Below are 18900 nucleotides of genomic sequence, written 5' to 3' on the forward strand. Positions count from 1 at the left end.
ACTTATTTATCAGTATTACTGACATTATGTTTCCAAAATTTATAAAACGTTCGCGACCTGACAATGTAACAGGCCACATAGGATTCTTGGCATGGTTTTAACGCAATTGCATTCAACAATTGTATATTTTTTTCATTTTTACAATAGTTTTTCGATTTTACTGCAGCTTTCCCGTTTTGTCGATTTCCTGAATTAAATTAAGTAAGGAGAAAATAAAATCACGTGACCCAATGGTTATTTAAACAGGGTAATTCCCGTATAGTGAAAGGCATGGGTCAATTATTTCCGGGTTGTCCGGAAACATATGGCCGTCAAAATGGCAAGCGAATTCTCTGCCCGACGGACAAGAAAAAACAAACCAGCTGCGTGCCACAGTTTGCACTTAAAAGCATGGGTAAGTGTCTATATGCTAATGTATGCAAAACATTTGCCTATCAAAACTATCTTTGCTTTTTGTATACATTCGATGTCTGTAATCACTGGACTCGTCGTCATCTGTAATCACTGGACTCGTCGTCATGTATCTTTTATCTTTCGCAATTATAAACCAATATTCAACAATTGTTCGTATGATATGTGTCATATTAACGGCCTTGAGTACAATTCAATACAAATGATTGGTGCTTTAAAATCAAACCCTTACATATATAAAGTAAATTGCTATGTTTTAGTCTTAGTGTTGTTTCCTGTTTTTTCGCCACAGGAAATTGTTGACCCTTTCTTGTTTTGTTTGTGTAAATAGTTCTAGTGGTATCTTGGTGTGTTTTTGTTTGTAAAGATTTGTGTAGAATTATACACTGGAAATTTTCTTTCCTTTGCAGAACATGACAACAGTTCGGCTGAAGAAAACTTTCTTTAGTTATTCTGGAAAAGATCCCCCGAAAAACCTTCAATTTGATTTACTTTGATTTGGTAAACATTAGAAATGGTAAGTCACATAATTAAACTTATAATCACATCTTGTCTAAAGCGCAATGCAATCAATAAACATATTACTCTAAAAAACCTATAGTAATAATGTAAAAAAAAAAACTCTAAAAGTTGTTTTAGAGTTTCCAAGTTCACCAAAGTGCGTGTTCACACTACAAGTGCAAGCCCTATCTTAAGCCGCCCTAAGAACTCGCTCGTAGCAATAATAAATTGAATAGGTCGGTATTTAGAGGCACGCGACAACGGATACGATAAGAGGAACCAAGCCAGGCGATTGGCTCATGTCACGTTTCCTGTCTACAGACCCTTTTTCGCTGTTGATGAAGAGAGCAATCTGCAGCCCCTTATTGATATACAGTAAGTTGCAGGAGTTTATATAGACAGTGTTAAATCTGATGCTGTGCTTTAAATATGTTTGTGTTTTAGAATACATTGTTGAACATTGTTTGTTATGTTATCAAGTGTTGCTCATCAAGGATTGTTTGTTTGTTTAATATTTAATACGATATTGTGGCAATGTTTTTGTTTATTTAAGCTTTCATAAAGATACTATTTTTTCAGAATGGGTGAACATAGGCTGCATGACTTTCTTATACTTACTACATAGCAATGGATAAGCACAATGAGACAGCTGCATTTGACGTAAGTCGTCAATCATTTTATCTTGTTTGTCTGTAAAGTTGTTATAATTAATTATACTTAAACATAGAGCGAATGCAAAAGCACTATTTTGTAAACATTATAAATAACTTTAAACTTATTTTTAACTTTGAAATGGTTCACAATGTTCATAAGATGCTACCTACTTCTGTGTGAGTTTTAACAATCGATTCTATGTTTAACTATAACTTCCGTCCTATATTGTCAAAAGTTCACGTTTTAATTCTGGAAAGTTTAAATACAATAATATCTATATACAAGTATTTATATTATCAATTTCCTTTTCATTGTAGATGCTTGATGCCTTCGGAAGTGATGTTGGATCAACCTTGGATGACCTTGCCTCGACATGGGACACACCAGATTACATCGATGGAAGGTAAGATTGGGGTCAAACTTGCGCCTGTCAGTTTAACTTTCATTATGTAAAAGCACTTTCAGTTTTGAAGTTCACAAGGCCCTTTGTTTAACTCACAGTTGGTTTGCTAGGAGGCATGATACATTTTAGTCTGTTGAAAAATGTGATAAAGCAATAGAGAGTGTTGGTTGATTTAGGTTTTATTAGAGCAAAACTTATATTGTTTTGATTATGATTATTTTCTAGATTTATTTGCATTATGTAGTTTTTAGTTTTTGACAACCATATTTTCTATGTAGATGTTTGTATTACGCCATTAGCAGTACTATAGTTTTAATTAATGGTTTGCAACCTTACAGCCAAAGTTAAATTATAAATGCCATTCAAGCATGTTTTGTGTAAATTGTTGGAGGCAAATTATTTTTAGCTTTATGCTCGGTAATTATTTCCTCCAACAATAATCATTGTTTGAACAAATGTTTTCTTACTTAACAATAAAACTCAAAGCTAAAACCTGAGTAAAACCAGGATCAGACATTTTTAAAATCAATATATATTTCTCCTATACTGTTGGCCACAGTTCCTAAAGCAAAATACATGTAGCAAAGTTACAATAAAATTATCAAAAAAGTCAAAAAAGTATGAAAGCAGTACAGATTGTTTCTAAACTTTGAGTTTTATTGTTTATATATGCGTCAGCGGAACAGTGATCGACAATCAGAAACCTGCCGCCAAAGTTTTTTAGTTTCATAAAGTTACACCATTGCACATATTTTTATTGTTGTTTCTTAGTTGTTTTAGAGGTGTGTATTTTTTTCCTGATAAATCTACAGTTAAACACACACCCCTCATAAAACGAGATACAGCATATAAATGTACTCCTGCAGAAAAATATGCCGCACAATGTAAATCAGAATGCCTTACTAACAACAAGAAAAATCTTGAATATGAAAAAGTAGAAAAACGTTGGATTAATTTGCCATATATTACAGCATTAAGGCATAATATCAGTTTTAGCAAAATATGACAGTGTACAGACGGATCCATATATAAATGATATGCATGCCGTGTGTGTGTGTGTGTGTGTGTGTGTGGGCAAAAATCTGATTCTTAAGGAAGTCAGATATGAGTCACTTTGAATATGCTTTTAAATAACAATACACAATGCTTGGAAAAAAGAGGACAGTTTCACTGTGTTGCATTTAGTGTAAAGGCGTGTCAGGTATTATTTATTTGCTGATGGCATTCTAGCTGATACTATTTTTAAGGAAGTTTTTTAGAAAAGCATACTGTTAGTTTAGGCATGCAGTAATAATTTGAAAGCAAAACTTTTTTAGTTCCAAAAATGGACATAATAACCATCAGGCGGCATTTAATTCCATGTTAGGCTTTTTTGCTGATTAAAACATACGAAAGCTAGTGCAGAGGCATAATTTGTCCCACTTTATGATTTACTGTCATTTTATTCAAATAAAGTAAGCGTTCAAATTAAATTATGGGGCTAAGGCAGTGGTTCTTAACCACCGGTCCGCGTCAACTTTTCTGCCGGTCCACCAAATATTTTATAATCTTAAATCTCAACTACAAAATGCAAGATGCTGAAGGCTTATCCATCAAATTTAGAACTTCGCCAGCTTCGTAATTTGCAACATTGTGACGTAACATAGAGTTAATGGTCTACTTTAGACTTTATCATACGACACAATGCAAGTGTTGTGCCCAACTGTTTAAAAGTAGGCTACAGATCGTTTAAGTCTTAAATTTTAGGACCAGTTGTATGTGAAAAACTTTAATAGAACCACGTATAACACATATGATATCAAAGAGACAGCAGCAAATTGCTCATTGAATTTAAGTTTCCATTCTTTGCTTTTAAGTTGCATACTTTTGTCATATTTGCATTTTGGGTTAATTTTGATTTTTGAATGTCCACCGATCCGCAAAATTTGTTTTAAAATTTTACCAGTCCATAAGATAAAAAAGGTTGAGGACCACTGGGCTAAGGGACTATTTAGTTTGAACAAAGTCTTAAATTTACATTTGATATTGGCCAGTTCGCGGTTTTAGTAGCTGTTAATTCCAATAGAAATTTCCTTTACAGGTGTATTAAAATAACACTTGAAAAAATGATTAACTGTGGTGTCTTGTGAGATTTTGTATAGCTGTTTTGGAATAACGGTAAAAAAAATGCGTATTTGGTAAAAAAAAAAAGTTACAGATGTATTGTAATACCTATCAAACATGTAATAAGCTGAAAAGTCAATTAAAATAACTGTAAACAACTGAGTAGCGAGGAAGTCCAAAGATGTTTTTTATAGGTCTATTAAAATGATTATGAAAAAATAATACATAATAGTTATATGGAAGTTTTACTAACAGGTCTATTAAAGTAACTGTAAAAAAAAAAATATCTTCCATAGACCACTGAATAGTTATTATGTCCAAAGATAATTTCCTTTACCGGTCTAATAAAATCCAACTCAAAAAATGATTAATTCACATTAAGTCCAATTGGATTTTATATAGGTGTATTAGATAACTGTAAAACAATTGACCAGCTGTGTAGTCAAATGGAATTTTTTTACAGATCTATTAAAGTAACTATTTAAAAACAATCGCTAAGCTCGTATTTACACAGTCAAGGAAACGCTGAAAACATGGAAGACGTCGGTAAGCGTTTGGCCAAGCCGATCTACTTTTACAACCCGGTCTACAACCTCGTCAACAACAATAAAGACTCCAGTGTGGTGGTGGTAAGTTAGTGGCGACCTGATTTTCACGCCTTGCAGCGCATAACAGGAAATAAAGCGATCTATGCTTTTATTGAGTGCAAGACAAAACTACCAGCGGCGCTGTCAACCTGTAATAAGTAACTAGTGTGCCGGGTAAACTTACTCACCTTCATGCCTGTTCTATAAAACTTGTTAATGGCTTCACACTTAATAACCTAATGTATTTTTGAAGTTTTAACATTCAGATTAAAAATTGTTTTTAAGAAAAGTTCTGTCTTGTAAAGTGTAAAGAATAGGTCTGTAAACACATTTGCCCTAATGGTGTTACTGATAGTGAAACTTAATAATGGATGCACACTGAAGTACATACTGTACACAAAAGTAGATATTTGTTGGGGTTTTTATGCAACTATTTTTCATATAAAAATGATTGCAAGATGTATATTCGTAATTAACAAACACCATTAAAAATATTATCCAACAAACTTGTTTGAATATTCATCTTAAAAAATGCTTTTAAGCAATTTGTGTGTTTTTTTAAACTCGTGTTGCAAAGTGAAAGAATAGGTTGTTAAACATATCTGCCCAAATGGTGTATATTGTATAGTGAAACTTGTCAATGGTTGCACACCTGGGTACATTCTGTATTGTTGAAGTTATATATGTTTAGATAAATATTTAATTGGCTTTAGTCACTAAGTTCATTGGTTGTACCATTTAAACATAGCCTTTGTATACGAAAATATATCTGTTATACACTTTTGTGTTTTCTTATTTTTTAATTTTTGTATAAAAATGATTTGTAGGATACAAATTCATAATAAACTTACGCCTCTTCAAAGCATTATCTAACATACTTGTTTGTTTTTTTGTTTGTTACAAATACATATGTTTAAAGATCTTAAAATCTTCATCTTAGAAGAAAATATAAATATAAATTTTTATATATATTTTTAGTTGGTACATAAACAAGATGAAACGGATTTTATTCATTGGGGCAAAATTTTTGTGTCATACTTTATAATTTTTTGCAATGTTTTGAGCATAATGGCAGGACAGTCTAGTAAGACATAGAATGAATATGAAAGTCCATTCAAAAGTAGAACGCATTTTGTTAAAGTTTCAAATAATTCTTTACCATGTTGAATCCAAATAAAGAATTATTCAAAGTGTTAAAAATATGCAAAATATGCAATCCTCTTCTGTATGGGCTTTGATATTCATTCTATGTCTAACTACAACCTCGACCCATTAGGTTAACATTTATTCTAAAAGTTTACTTGATGCTACTTATATTAGTATGAGTTTTGATATTTATTATACATCTTGTACTTTATCTTTGTTGAGCTTGCTTCTTTATTGTTATGAGGCAGATGCGACGGCCTTCCCTCATACCGCTTTCACAACTCACCAACCAAAATAACAAGAACCAGACGAGGGACAGATCAGACAGCAAGACCCATGACAAGAAAAAGGGACTTTTTTCAAAGCTGGCTGGTAGATTTTTTTTTAAAGTTTGCTTTTAAATTTATTTATTTTTAAATGGTGTACTTTAACAAGCCTATATATGTTTACTAGTTTTTTTTTTTGTTTTCTAGGACTTGAGCCTTTGTTTAATTTTTTATTTTATTTTTAAATTGTAGGTTGAAATTATTTACACTATTTTTTCATTAGAGTATATAAACATAAACATGATAAAAACACGAGTAGTGATTTCTTTAATACAGCAAAATTGCATGTTTCTAAGCCGGTATAAGACATTGCCCTGAAACTTTACTGCTCGTTTGAAAATTTATTTTTTTAAAAACAATTGTTTCTACCAGGAATCGGAAGGCGGCAGTCAAAAGACAAGATCGACAAGTACGAGTCGAGCTACTCGGAATCTGTGGTGGACGAAAGCATCTTCGAGGACACCACTTTTGTTCGCGATGAGCCCAGCATCGCCAAACCGACTCTGAAAGTGGAAAAGTCCACTCCGCAGAAACCTGTCCGACAAAGCATGGTGGCCGAACTGGACAACTCAAAAAATGCAAAGGAACCGACCCCCGACCCCAAAGTTCAGGCCCCGTCCCCTGCGTTACCGGCAAAGCAAGATCATCCGGAGACGGAAATGAATGTGGAAGAAACAATGGAGACTAAAAATCGCCATGAAGAAGGAAACAGTTCGTTTTCGTCGAATCAGTCGGACGACGGGAGCGTTAGCAGCGAATCGGCCGTCACAACAATGGCTGACGTCATTAGTGAGGTCAATGCTAGCGACAGCGAAGAGCTGAGCCAGAAAGTCCCAGAAACATTGGATGTAAACCAGAACGTCGACTTGCCACTTTTGAAACGGAATAAGACCCTGAAGTGGTCGGGTTCCCGTAAAGCACCGGCGCTTATTAGAGAGTTTACAAGAAGACAGAAAAATCGTGGCCTGACTGACGACGCCCTCGAATTGAACAGTCCTAACAAAGAAGTGGAGGCCGTCCTGTTGGCGAATACAATTATGGTGAGACATTTTAAACCCCGTATTTTCGCCTACAAATTTACCGCAAATACTTAATAAAAAGTCGATAATGGCGACATTTTCACCCTTTGCCCTACAACTCAACCTATAATAAAAAAACTTTAAAAATGCTATTGAACTTAGCTTTCATATTTTTTTAACTATTAAAACAACACTGCTCTCAAGAGATACTAGAAACCAAAGACTAAATATTTGTTTTAAAAATTTGTTAACTTCTTTAGTAGGTATGCCGATAAAATTTAGAGAGAAAAAAACAAAACAAAAAAACAGTGGTGTTTTTTTCGTAATAATATAAAACTAAGTTGTCATGCTTCCAGAACGAAACCGCCTCTCCAAGGTCTTGTACTCCTTCACAACAAACTACTAGCTTTGGAATGGAAGAACAGGAACCACCAAAAAAGCCAGGTGAGGTGATGTTTAATTATGCAACAAAAAAACGATTTTGTCCGTTTTTTTTTATAATTAAGTGGATGATTTGTCCATTTGTTTTAAAATTAAATGTAAGATTTGTTTTTTAGGAGGCAAACCAGACTAGACTGTCTTTAAATTATTTTAAAACTTTATGGTTTTTGTTTCTTGTTTGAAGCCAAAACACATTGAATTCAATACTGAGACGTGTAAAGTTTAGTACATGTATTTAAGATAAAAATAAAATAAATTGGGTATTTAATAAACATATCTTCAAAGTACTACTTACACGTATAATTAACTAATTTTTTATGAAAGTGTGATTTTAATTTTAACTATGTTTAAAAAAAGTAATTTTAAGAACGTTGTAGGGTAGGATGTGTAGGTTTATAAAAACTTCAGAGATAAAATAGACCTCCTAATGAAAGTGTAGTTATTGCTAGTTTTTCAAGCATACTTAACTTAAAATGCACAATCGATGCAATTTATTGCAATTAAACCTTCTCTATTTTTCTTTACTTTAGATGCTTCACCTTCTCATTTGAATGCATCAGAAGCGAAGGTTATCGAAAATGGTCACCATGGTGGAAACTCACCAGCAATAGGTATCTGTACTTTTTCGGTATCTGATTATTTAAGTAAATATACATGATAGCATAAATCTTATTATTTAAATGGGACTGCGTAGGTGGCCAACGTTGGAGAATCTAAATAAGGGCCGGAAGAGCTTCTTTTTTTGGTGTACTATGCCAAATAGAACCAGCACATGTATTCCATTAGGTTATTTAGTCACAGTAAATGAGACTTAGTATCGGATTAGACCGCCAGACTTTTCTCCCATAAATATTGAGTTTAGGTGTCACACTCAATACGTTTTTTTAACTTTCTTAGACTTTTGTCATCCTTAAAATAAAGTAAAGCGTCCCGTCAAAAAAATATGTTCATGTTCATATTTAAATCACTGTAAGTACTCACAAACCACAAACTGCTTACTACACACAAGCTACCCAAAAATTATGAACCCCAGTTAAAGAGTCAACTACCCTAAAACGAAATCCACACGCTCGACAGTTCAGTTTTTAAACCTGCTGTTGTCTTGTCAGTCGGTAACTCATCGAAGCGTGACAGCGCCTTCTACGTCCTATCATCGTTCCTGCCGCCTGCTCCGAGACTACGAAGGACGCAGAGTTCAAAAGTTCGCGCCTACCTGGGCAAGATGGGAGCCAATGCCAACAATGCACTGGGATACGCCGTCGGGCAGTTCGTCCAACAAACCTTGTATGTGAAAGGTTGATTCCTTTTCTGGTTTATCTATTCAAGAAGTAGTTTGTTGCAATAAAAATTGTCTGAATTTGTTCGATAATATCGGATCGGTATCGGAAAAAAAGGCCAAGTAGTGGACATTCCTAGCGCTGCTTATGACTTTTAATGAATACTTTAATAAATACTGCAAAAATATCAGAATTTAAAATATTAGGCTGAACCTTGGGATATAGTTATTTATAAAACTAAACCATTTCCCGTTGGTATATAGATGGTTTATTACAGAAATACTCGCCGACAGTTGGTAAAGATCGCTAGCAATAACTACCAGTTTGTATGGTGTAATCTATTTATGGCCAATGTTCTATTGAAAGAGTTGCGTCTCTTAGAAATATATGCAAATAAATAGCCTATTAATGGACATAGTCCATGAAAGCCACTTTAACTTTAGGTAAACCGTTTTTCAAAATAACTCTATTGTGTTTATTAGCATGGAAGTAAGCGTAGCAAAACATACCAATTAGTATTGTTGAATCTAGATTTGGCTAATGTTTTACTGAAAACAGTTGTTGCGTTTCTTTGAAAGTTACGCACACAGATAGCCTAAATGGACATAGTCCATGAAAGCCATTTTCTCCTTAGGTAAACTGTCTGATAACTCTATTGTATCTTTCTGCATGGGAATAGCGTTGGCTTGTATCCTTCTTCATTTTCCTATATTCTGCAGTCGAGAGACCGCCTCTCATTTGCTTTGTATAGTTCATTTCCTGTCGAATTAGCATGCAGTTGCATTGAGTCTACAACGGACGTTGTGTGATTTCCTTTCAAGCAGCTAGAACTGCCGAGTGGTTTTAGCCATACAGCTATATGTAATACTATAAAGCTGCTTTCGTTTTGTTACATATTTCTGACACTTCGTGTGGCCATTTATTTATAACCACCAACACAATTCAAACAACACTTCGTGAAAAGCGGAAGTTTTCAGTTTGTAATAGAAAAGATACGTTTCTTTGAAATATTGCCTTAACGTTGAATATGGGCACCAAATCCTAAATGTCCAGTTTACTGCAAAAATGAATAACTGCTTTGCGATACGGTTAGGTGACCTTTTTGAAGAACTGAAAAAGATAAAGATTCTCCAACGAGCTGACAATATAGCAGAACAATAAATCGCATTGTCCTTCCGATTCATGTTGCATTCATATGTTAAAAGTTTTAACAAAATTTTGTTTTTGTTGACCTGTCCTGAAAAAAAAAAACAGTCGGGTTTCGCTAGATGATAATATAAATAGAATTACAATTACCTAACAATTAAATTGCAATACAGTTTCACCTGATTAAGTAAAACATGTTTTATATATTGCACAAGGCGTAGGGTTTCGGTAAACACAGTTTTTGCGCGAATATTTGGCGGTCACACGTTATGGGATCCAGTCGGGCCACTGTTTTTTCGACAATGCCTGGTGGTTGTAGTTGGAAGTAGAATAAATATCAAAGACTTCAAAGCATAATGGTTGGAGGTTGATGTTAGACCTAGTGAGAATATCAAAGCCCATACAGAAATAGGTAGCATTTTGAAGGTTTCAAATCACTCTTTATTCATTTTCAACATAGTATTCTCACTACCTCTTAATATGAAAGACCATACAATAGTGGGAATTTTGTGAAAGTTTGGCATAAATCTTATGGCAATTCCTGAATTTCGTAGTAAGACGCAACATGAATAAAAAATCCCATAACACTCTTTTTTCTTTTTTCAACACAGAAAGAACAAGGAGTCTCGTCCTATGGTTCTTCTGCACGACATCAGGAGTTTTTTGACCGACATTAAGCGCTATCTGATCTCGAACCCGCACATTGGTGTCGTGAAGAAGATACAGAAAATCATCCACTACAGTTCAACCGTCGACGTTGGTAAGTGTGAAATGAATGTCAAAGCTCATATAGGAGTAGGTAGCGTTTTGAACGTTTCAAATATCTCTTTATTTATTTTCACCATAGTATTGTTACAGCGTCTTTATATGAACGACCCTATAGAAGTTGGCGGAATTTTGTGGACGTTTCGAATGAATCTTAAGACAATGGCTGGAGGTTGTAGTTAGACGCAGAATGAATATCAAGCTCATACATAAATATATCACTTTGTGAACGTTTTTAGTAAACCGTTATTCATTTCAAAATTGGGGACTGTCACACTTATCTATACTATCTAGCTACAACCTTCAGGTATTATGCTCCAAGTTCGTTTGGGTTTTTCCCACGTTTTCCGATGTGCCAATGCGTTTGTGTAAACAAGCACGAAAATATAAAAGCAACAGTTTAGAACAGCGAGCGGCATTGTAATAGTCGAAATGTGTAGGGAATATTTATAGTTTGTAAATTTCACGCATTAATATTTTTTTGTGTGTTATATAGTATTTAAGTACGAGTTGTACAGCTTCACCTTAAGAAAAATCTAGTTTGCAAATTTCCGACAATCCAAAATTCACCTTTGTTTGTGTTTCTATAGTAGCTAACTACGTTTGTGGTGACTATTTAGCTATTTTGCGAGTGTATGCCTCACCTTATATTTCTAATCTAGGTCAATTCAAGTTTCACATTGGTCGTAATATATTTCAATGCAAACTATGAGTGTCGTTAATTTCACAGCAACAATGTCGCGAAGAGCATGGTTTACAGTTTCTATTTGCACACCCATCCAGTTTCTGTTTCTTTTCTCGAAAAGCCCGTCGTGCAATGCCAAGAGTAGCGCATCGTTTCGTTCTTCAATATTCAATTACCGTTCGGTTATTTCTAAAACGTCGCGTTTAATGCTTCTCAATATAGAGTCCGATATTCGCCTTTCTTGCCAAGATTCCATATAGGGAAGTCCATGCATCGTGACGTCACAACCCGAGGCATCATTGTCCCCTCTGATTCATCTCACATCTTACGAGCGTGTCCCAATTTTAAACCTTTTGTAATTTGTCTCTTTTACGCGCCGTTATCCGGCACTCCTGTTTAAAATATAGAAGGCGGGACAAGTATAAGCCATAGACCTTTATGATGCGCACAAAATGACAGTTCCTTGCGCTGAACTGTAAATTTTAACTGACCTTATATTAGCCTTACATTTTGACGCTATACTGTAGCAACCATATGCCTTTCTTTTTCGATAAAAACACGTATGTGTGTTGGTGTTCTTGTTTAAGTTTAGATCGCTTCTGTTATGCAAAATCGTCCAATGAAATTTTGCCAAATATCCCCTTCGTTATTATAAAACTAAGGAAGACATAATGGCCGACGGTTGTATCTCAATTTTAAACCTTTTGTAATTTGTCTCTTACGCGCCTTTATCCGGTCTCCTGTTTAAACTGCCGAAAGCGGGAAATGGGTTAAAGTATAAATCATACACCTCTTTGACGCGTCTATTATGACGTTTTCTTGAGCAGAACTGTAAATTTTAACTGACCTCATAGTAGCCTTACACTTTGGCGCTTTGATATAGCAACCATACGCCTTCCTTTTCTTCTAAAAAACATATTTTGGGTGTCATTGTTGTTGTTTTAGTTTAGCTAGCTTCTGTTATGCAAAAGTGTCTAATCTCATCTCACAAAAACGAAATACTCGCCAATATAAAAGCAATTGGTCTAATATTATAGTTGCGGAAAGACAACAAAAGACAGGAAACTTTGCCAAATATCCCCTTCGTTATTATAAAACTAAGGAAGACATAATGGCCGACGGTTGTAGTTTGACGTAAAACGAACGTAAAAGCCTATACAGAAGTAGATATCATTTTGTGAAAACGTTTAAGTTATAATTCTTCATTTATTTTCAATATGGGTTAGAGTTATGAAAGACCTTATTGACGCAAGCGCTTATTAATCGTTTTAACCAAACTAGGACAGCAAATCGTAGAGTTACAAAACCATGCGTACATTGGGATGGTATGACGCAAATGGTTAGCCTCTTTGCCTCAACTAAGGTAAAGGTGTTTTGCGTTTTATTTTGTGTAGAAGGCGCAGTGGATGACGCACTAGACAAGCTGGTGCTTTACCCTTTGCACAACGTCATCTATCGATGCCTTGTACTCGATTACACAAAGTCGGGACAACTTAAGCTTCTCCAAGAAGCCATTTCGGTGAGCGTTTTAAGTTTTTTTTGCGAGATTCTTTAAAATGGCTTACGTTTCGGGCTTCATAACTCATGAGGGTACATGACAGTGTTGTAATAACCTAATGACATGAATTACGTACACTGAAATCACTGTTTTTAAATCACTTGGCTTGGGTGAAGTCTTTTGGATGACATGACTTGACTTTGCAAAATCTTTTAAACCAGTGATTTGCTTGATGTTGCCTTTTTGTTCTCTTTTAGTTCGATTTATGAGCAACGTTAAAATCGGACGAGCTTGCCAATTTTAATATGCCAACGTTTTATTTTTAAGACACAGACTTAACTTGGAGTTGACTTGCTCTAATAATGTCTTGACTTAAGCAATTGATGAATTGGTCTGGTGTTTTTTTCTTTAAAAGACTTGACTGGGACTTTAGTTATTTTACAAATGACTTGACTTGGACTTAAATCACTTCGAAATGACAATCCTGGTCCGCCCGTTAACATAGGATAAAGAAACGGATAGTGTACTAATAACATAGAGGTTGTTTGATAGATTAAGCTTTGAAGTGATTGGTATACGGTCTGTTCACGCAGGATTTGTGTATTCTTTTTAGCTTGCGAAAACCAAAAGCAACCAGGACCTGGGAATCCGGCCTACCCTTCTCCCACCGAGCGAAGAACACTTGGAAGACATAAAGAGTCACTTCACTCAGCTGCAAAAAACCTACTCGCCTTATTTTAAACTGAAGGAACTTTTGCTAGCCGTGACCAAGATCTATGAAAACAGTAAGGCGTAAGAACACAACTAAACTGGGACAACTAGATAATAAATTCTAGTTTTATTTTTCAATGATTTAGAAAAAATGCGGCTAATTCTAATTCTAATCTTATTTGCGAATAACTTGCTGATCTAATTTGGGTTTGACCGAAAATGCTACTGTGTCCAACGTCATTTTTAGCACGAAACAAATAATTTAAAGTAATAGTTTTGGCCCGAACGACTGTAGGTGATTTCACAGTAGAAAAAGTATAGGATGTTGCTAAAACGTATAAAAATTAGCACATACATACTTACTATTCAAATTCTTGTGGGATTAAATTTCGATTTAGAAGAAATTGTTTGTGAATGATTAAATGTAATTCAAGTTTAAATTGTAGTTTTAAATTGTGTTTTGGAGAATTAGGTGATTTTATTTCTGATCTAATTGGAGAAAACCCAAATGTGTTAATTCTAATTCTATTCTAATTTGAAAAAGACAAAATAAATCTACAGCTCTGAACACAGTACATGAGTTTTCTTGGTTATTTCAATCAAACAAACAAAAATATAAGTCGGTAATTTATTGCTCTATGTAGCTTGAGCTACTTTTATCCACAACTTAACTCTCCTTTTTTATTATTCCGTTTGTATACGAGCGTTTTTATACGGAATTATGGTTTAGCGCAGCAAGCGCTCTTTTGTTGCCTTTCCGACCAAGTGCAGTTTTCCGATGACAATATATATGAGAATATCTCGATTTAGAAGAAATTGTCCTTCTTTATTTCGTTTATATACGAACGAGTGTAGGTAGAGTAATTGTGGTTTAGCGCAGCAAGCGCTATTTTGTTCCTTTTCCGACCAAGTGTTCTCCTCCCCGACAGCGCAAGACCTGAACATGGAGGACCGAAGTGCTCGCAAGATCGGCGCCGACGATTTCCTTCCACTTCTTGTGCACTCAATCGTTCACTGCAACTTCGTGGCGGCCGACATAGAGGCGCAGTACATTGACGGTAGGTAACAGGGCTGCGAAGTCCTAAAAATAACCCGGGTCGGACTCCGGCCAAGAAAATAAACCCGTGTGCCGGATCAGGCCAAATGTGCGATTTCGTCGAGTCCCGAGTCCGGCTCAAACTCTCCAGCCTGTATTCCGCAAATTTACGTAACTAAATACAGTGGATATCTAGCAATCTACCTTTTTTTTTATACATTCACAAATACATGTCGGAAAAGATTCACCATATGCTATTCCGCCTTTACAATTTACAGTTTTCGGCCGTATCGGTTTCAAAAATTCGTACAGCGCATGCGAATAATTAAAAACAAACAATCTGATAATTTGCATTACATATGGGTAATTAAAAAGCGAAATGAACCATCAGATAGCTGAATGGTGTTGCTATTTTTGGCCCTCAAGACCTTTCAAAACTCTTTTGCGTTTTTTTAATTATAATTAATTTTGTTTGTTTTGATATGTTTTTGGTTGTAGGCCTACTTATAAGATACGCTCCAACCTCACAAAGTTTTTTTTGTCAAGTACCGAGAAAAAAATCTTAATAATAAAATAGTTGTCTTTTGGTCATAGAGTCTTGTACCTAGTTACTCACCGATAATACTTTTTTGTTTTTACTTTAGGCTTACTGGAGCCTGGTCTATTGCTCGGTGAAGGCGGATACTACCTCACAACACTGATAAGCGCAGTACAAGTCGTATTCAGCATCAAACGAAGAGAGGCCGCCCTTCCAAATATCTCCGACCTGCAGGTATGACTCAGCAATTATGTACTGTAGTGCTGACTCAGCTTTTCCCGCCCTAGTCGAATTTCTTAACCCTAGACAGCGCAATTGCTTTTGCAAGCAGATTTGTCTTTAGTTGAAATGTATGGTTAAGTTCAAACTTTCCCATGGAATTTAGATTTTATAAACTGGTGTTGCCGTTTTTATGACGAATATGCCATTTTAAAATATTGATTCATCGTGCATACTTTGAGCAGGTTGCCGCTTTTAGTATTTATGCTTACTTCAATTCTCGACAGCAAAAAAAAGTTTTTTTAGGTTATTTTACTACATTTTGGGCCTAAAGTGTATGTTTTCATTCAAAAACCGTCCCATAATTCACGTTTATACTCTTGGCATAGCTCGTCTCGATGACCTTGAGGCCCTTTCGCTGTGCTAATTGTTTTTTCAGTTTTCGCAAAAATGAACAAAAATAAATTAAATGTTGTATCTTAAACTCAACTAGGATGTCTTGTGCTCGGATTTCAGGGATTCCTGAAAGTAGGAATTTCGTCGGTTCGTCGCAAGCCCCCTGCCGCCGTCGAGGGGGGAACCGAACCCGAGACCCCTGGAAAAGACGCAATGGAGGACTTCATACTACAGAAAACCCTGCACGTTCCACCGGCCATGACAGCCAGGTCGCTCGGTCAAATGATCACTCGCAAGTTCAACATACACGACCCGGAGGTATATGCTTTCGGACGCCATTTTGTGTCCGTATTTGTTTAAGGAAAGTTTTTGATTGAATTGTGAAAAAAAATACGAGTTTACATTTCGGTTTTCTGGTGTTTGAACCCTGTTATTTCCCTTGCTAAAAAGGAATGTGCTTGTGGAGAGGCTGTCGCGCAACTTCCTGCTTTATGAACTTATTCCCCGAAAAGCAATAACGTTTGGAATTCCTTAAAAGCGTACTTCCGAGTTTTATTTTTGACAGAGTGACACCCAAGGTTACTCAGGACCCCGAGGTAGCGTGATTTGGCTGCCATTTTGTGTCCGTATTTGTTTGATAACTGAGAATGTTTTTTGTTTGGTTCGATTCGATTTTTTAAGTTTTGGATACATTTTCCAACATAAATGGATTAAACTTTACTTAGAAGATCCTTACAAGTCTTCTTGTATCCGCGCTGCTTTTCATTTCTTTTTTTTTTACTTTGCCCAGAAACGCGTTGTGCATTCAGAGCATCGCTTTACTTCTGCTATCTCAGAACTTAATCGAAATAAAGCATTAAATAAATAACCACCAATGACTTAAACTTAGTGTCTGGCTTGAAATACGAATATAGCTTATTTAACGAAACTTTGGTTCCTAGCATGACTTCCTGGTTTATGAACCTGCGCCTTCAAAATCAATAACCTTTGGAATTCTTTTAAACGCGCGACTTTGCACTTTTATTTTTGAATCGCCTTTTCAGCTTAAACTTTTGAACTTTAAATTACTTCGGTGTCTACGTAAGCAAATTTGCTTCACTGGAGCATTTTACAAGTGAATAATATTTACATTTTGCCGTGGCGAAAATCAAGTAAACGATAAAACTTTTACACTTTTTTTCTTTATGACTGACGCTCTTATTTTAAACTAAAACGGCACTCTTAATGTCTCTATTCAAACTGAATTTGACTAATAGATTTTATGTTAATGAATTTTGCACATGATGGCCAAATACCTTCTCTCACATGCTTTATGCCTTTATCGATTTTATTAAATACCTATTTTATATCGTTTACTCTTTGCATTTAGGAATTATGTAAACATTAAAAGTGTCATGTGTGATTCTGCGAAAGTATAACTCTTTTCTTTTTTAAGTTAACAGATTTTATACTATTAAATTTATCATTGTGCGAAGTATATAAGCCTTGACCTTTGTAGAGTAATTTACCCAAAAAAGCGTACAAAAGTGACAAGAATTCGATTCTAGTTTCATCCTGAACAGAAACTGTTTAGTAAAAAAAAACTTTAACTAAAAATCCGTAAAACATTCTTCGTTCGTTTCCCTTTGTACTGTAAATTTTCAAAACTTTACCCATCCCACTTCCGTCTGCAGGAATATTGCCTCCACGTGATCGTCAGTGACGTAGCATACGCACTGGAGCCGAACGAGTGTCCCCAGCTTGTCAAGATGGACCTCCTCACCCAGTTCCCAGCCTCAGCTTTCTTCTTTTCCTTCCAAAAGCGCTCAGTGACATCAGCGCGCCTCCAGCGGCCAACCTCGGTCGTCCAGCAAGATGGAATTCTCACCGCAGTCGCCGAACTGGCGCAAACCGGTAAGAACCGGTTTTTGGTTGTCTTGACTGGTGGAAATTTGCGTTGCTGCTCATTTCGGTTTATTTTGATCACAAAGAACTTTATGACTACTGTTTTAAATACGTTTTTTGTAGTGCTTCCAAGTAAAGTCAAGAAATTTCTAACAAATAAAATGATTAATTTGCATTTGTCAGTTTGGTATGAAAATGACGATTTGGTGTTAAACATGACCCTAATGTTAGACGAGTACGGATACTATCACGTGGTATTGTGGATCGACACTTTTACAATATTATCGGGCTCTTTTAGTTGTGACACGGTTTATGAAAGTATCTCATTTTAAACTATGGTTTATGAAATATTTTACTTTAGTATTAATTATTTTTAAAATGCCATCCCACATAAGATTTTGATAAAAAAAAGGTATTCAAGTGAAGATCCGGTTTGATTGCCTACAGCCCTACACTCAGATATATTGTGGGAAAACTATCTAATTCTGAATAAACGATTAGTTGCCCTTTATTTTGAAATACCGTAACTTAAATCCCAATCAGGTAATTTGTAGAATAGCTTCAGTTGTAAAGTATGTTTAAATAAACAACGAGTTACGTCATAGTAAAGTCCTTGTCATTAAAATAAAACGTTAAACTAATAAAATTGCTTAAGTCTAAGTCAAGTATAGTCTGTCTCAGTATTTTAAGTTAAAGTCCAGCGATTTGTCCAACAGACTTACGTCAAGTCACGTAATTGAAAATATTAAGTAAAGTGCACTTACAAATAGAATTTGCCCGACAAGGCAACATATAAATAGATTATTATAATCGTTCTTCTGGTGTAAAATTAACCTGCATTACGACAGCAGATACCAGCTGACCTCATCTGGGTAAATCATTTTATTGTTATGATTATTTTGCCTTAGTTCTTCGTTTTAAACAAACGATTTTTATCTCGAGTGCTCTTACGTTCAAACAGTAAACCACCACAATGTATAGTTCGCCCAACATGCAAAGATTAGTCCAAATTTGTGTAACCCTTTTGCTTACCCATGTTCATATTTTTTTTTATATAGATGACGATAATGAAGAAAGCAACGGCAATGAAGTCGCCCTTGATGTAAACGTGGAAAAAACAAGTGAAAATGAATCTACTACAGCCTTGCCGGAAA

General features: G+C 35.3%; 1 protein-coding gene across 1 annotated transcript; it reads left to right on the top strand.

The window, feature by feature from the left end:
- Window positions 1-474: 474 nt before the first annotated feature.
- On the top strand, window positions 475-18078 carry LOC146139274 (uncharacterized). Its single transcript, XM_083391782.1, is given in 18 exon segments — window positions 475-928; window positions 1051-1287; window positions 1492-1572; window positions 1884-1969; window positions 4587-4701; window positions 6054-6177; window positions 6504-7171; window positions 7507-7594; window positions 8122-8202; window positions 8701-8875; window positions 10626-10774; window positions 12859-12983; window positions 13576-13747; window positions 14603-14731; window positions 15354-15499; window positions 15983-16180; window positions 17536-17755; window positions 17930-18078. Coding segments are annotated over 16 exon segments (2658 nt in total). The 5' UTR covers window positions 475-928; window positions 1051-1287; window positions 1492-1539.
- Window positions 18079-18900: the final 822 nt, after the last annotated feature.

The sequence above is a fragment of the Ascidiella aspersa genome, chromosome 6 (assembly GCF_963924565.1).
Source record: "Ascidiella aspersa chromosome 6, kaAscAspe10.2, whole genome shotgun sequence".
NCBI lineage: Eukaryota > Metazoa > Chordata > Ascidiacea > Phlebobranchia > Ascidiidae > Ascidiella > Ascidiella aspersa.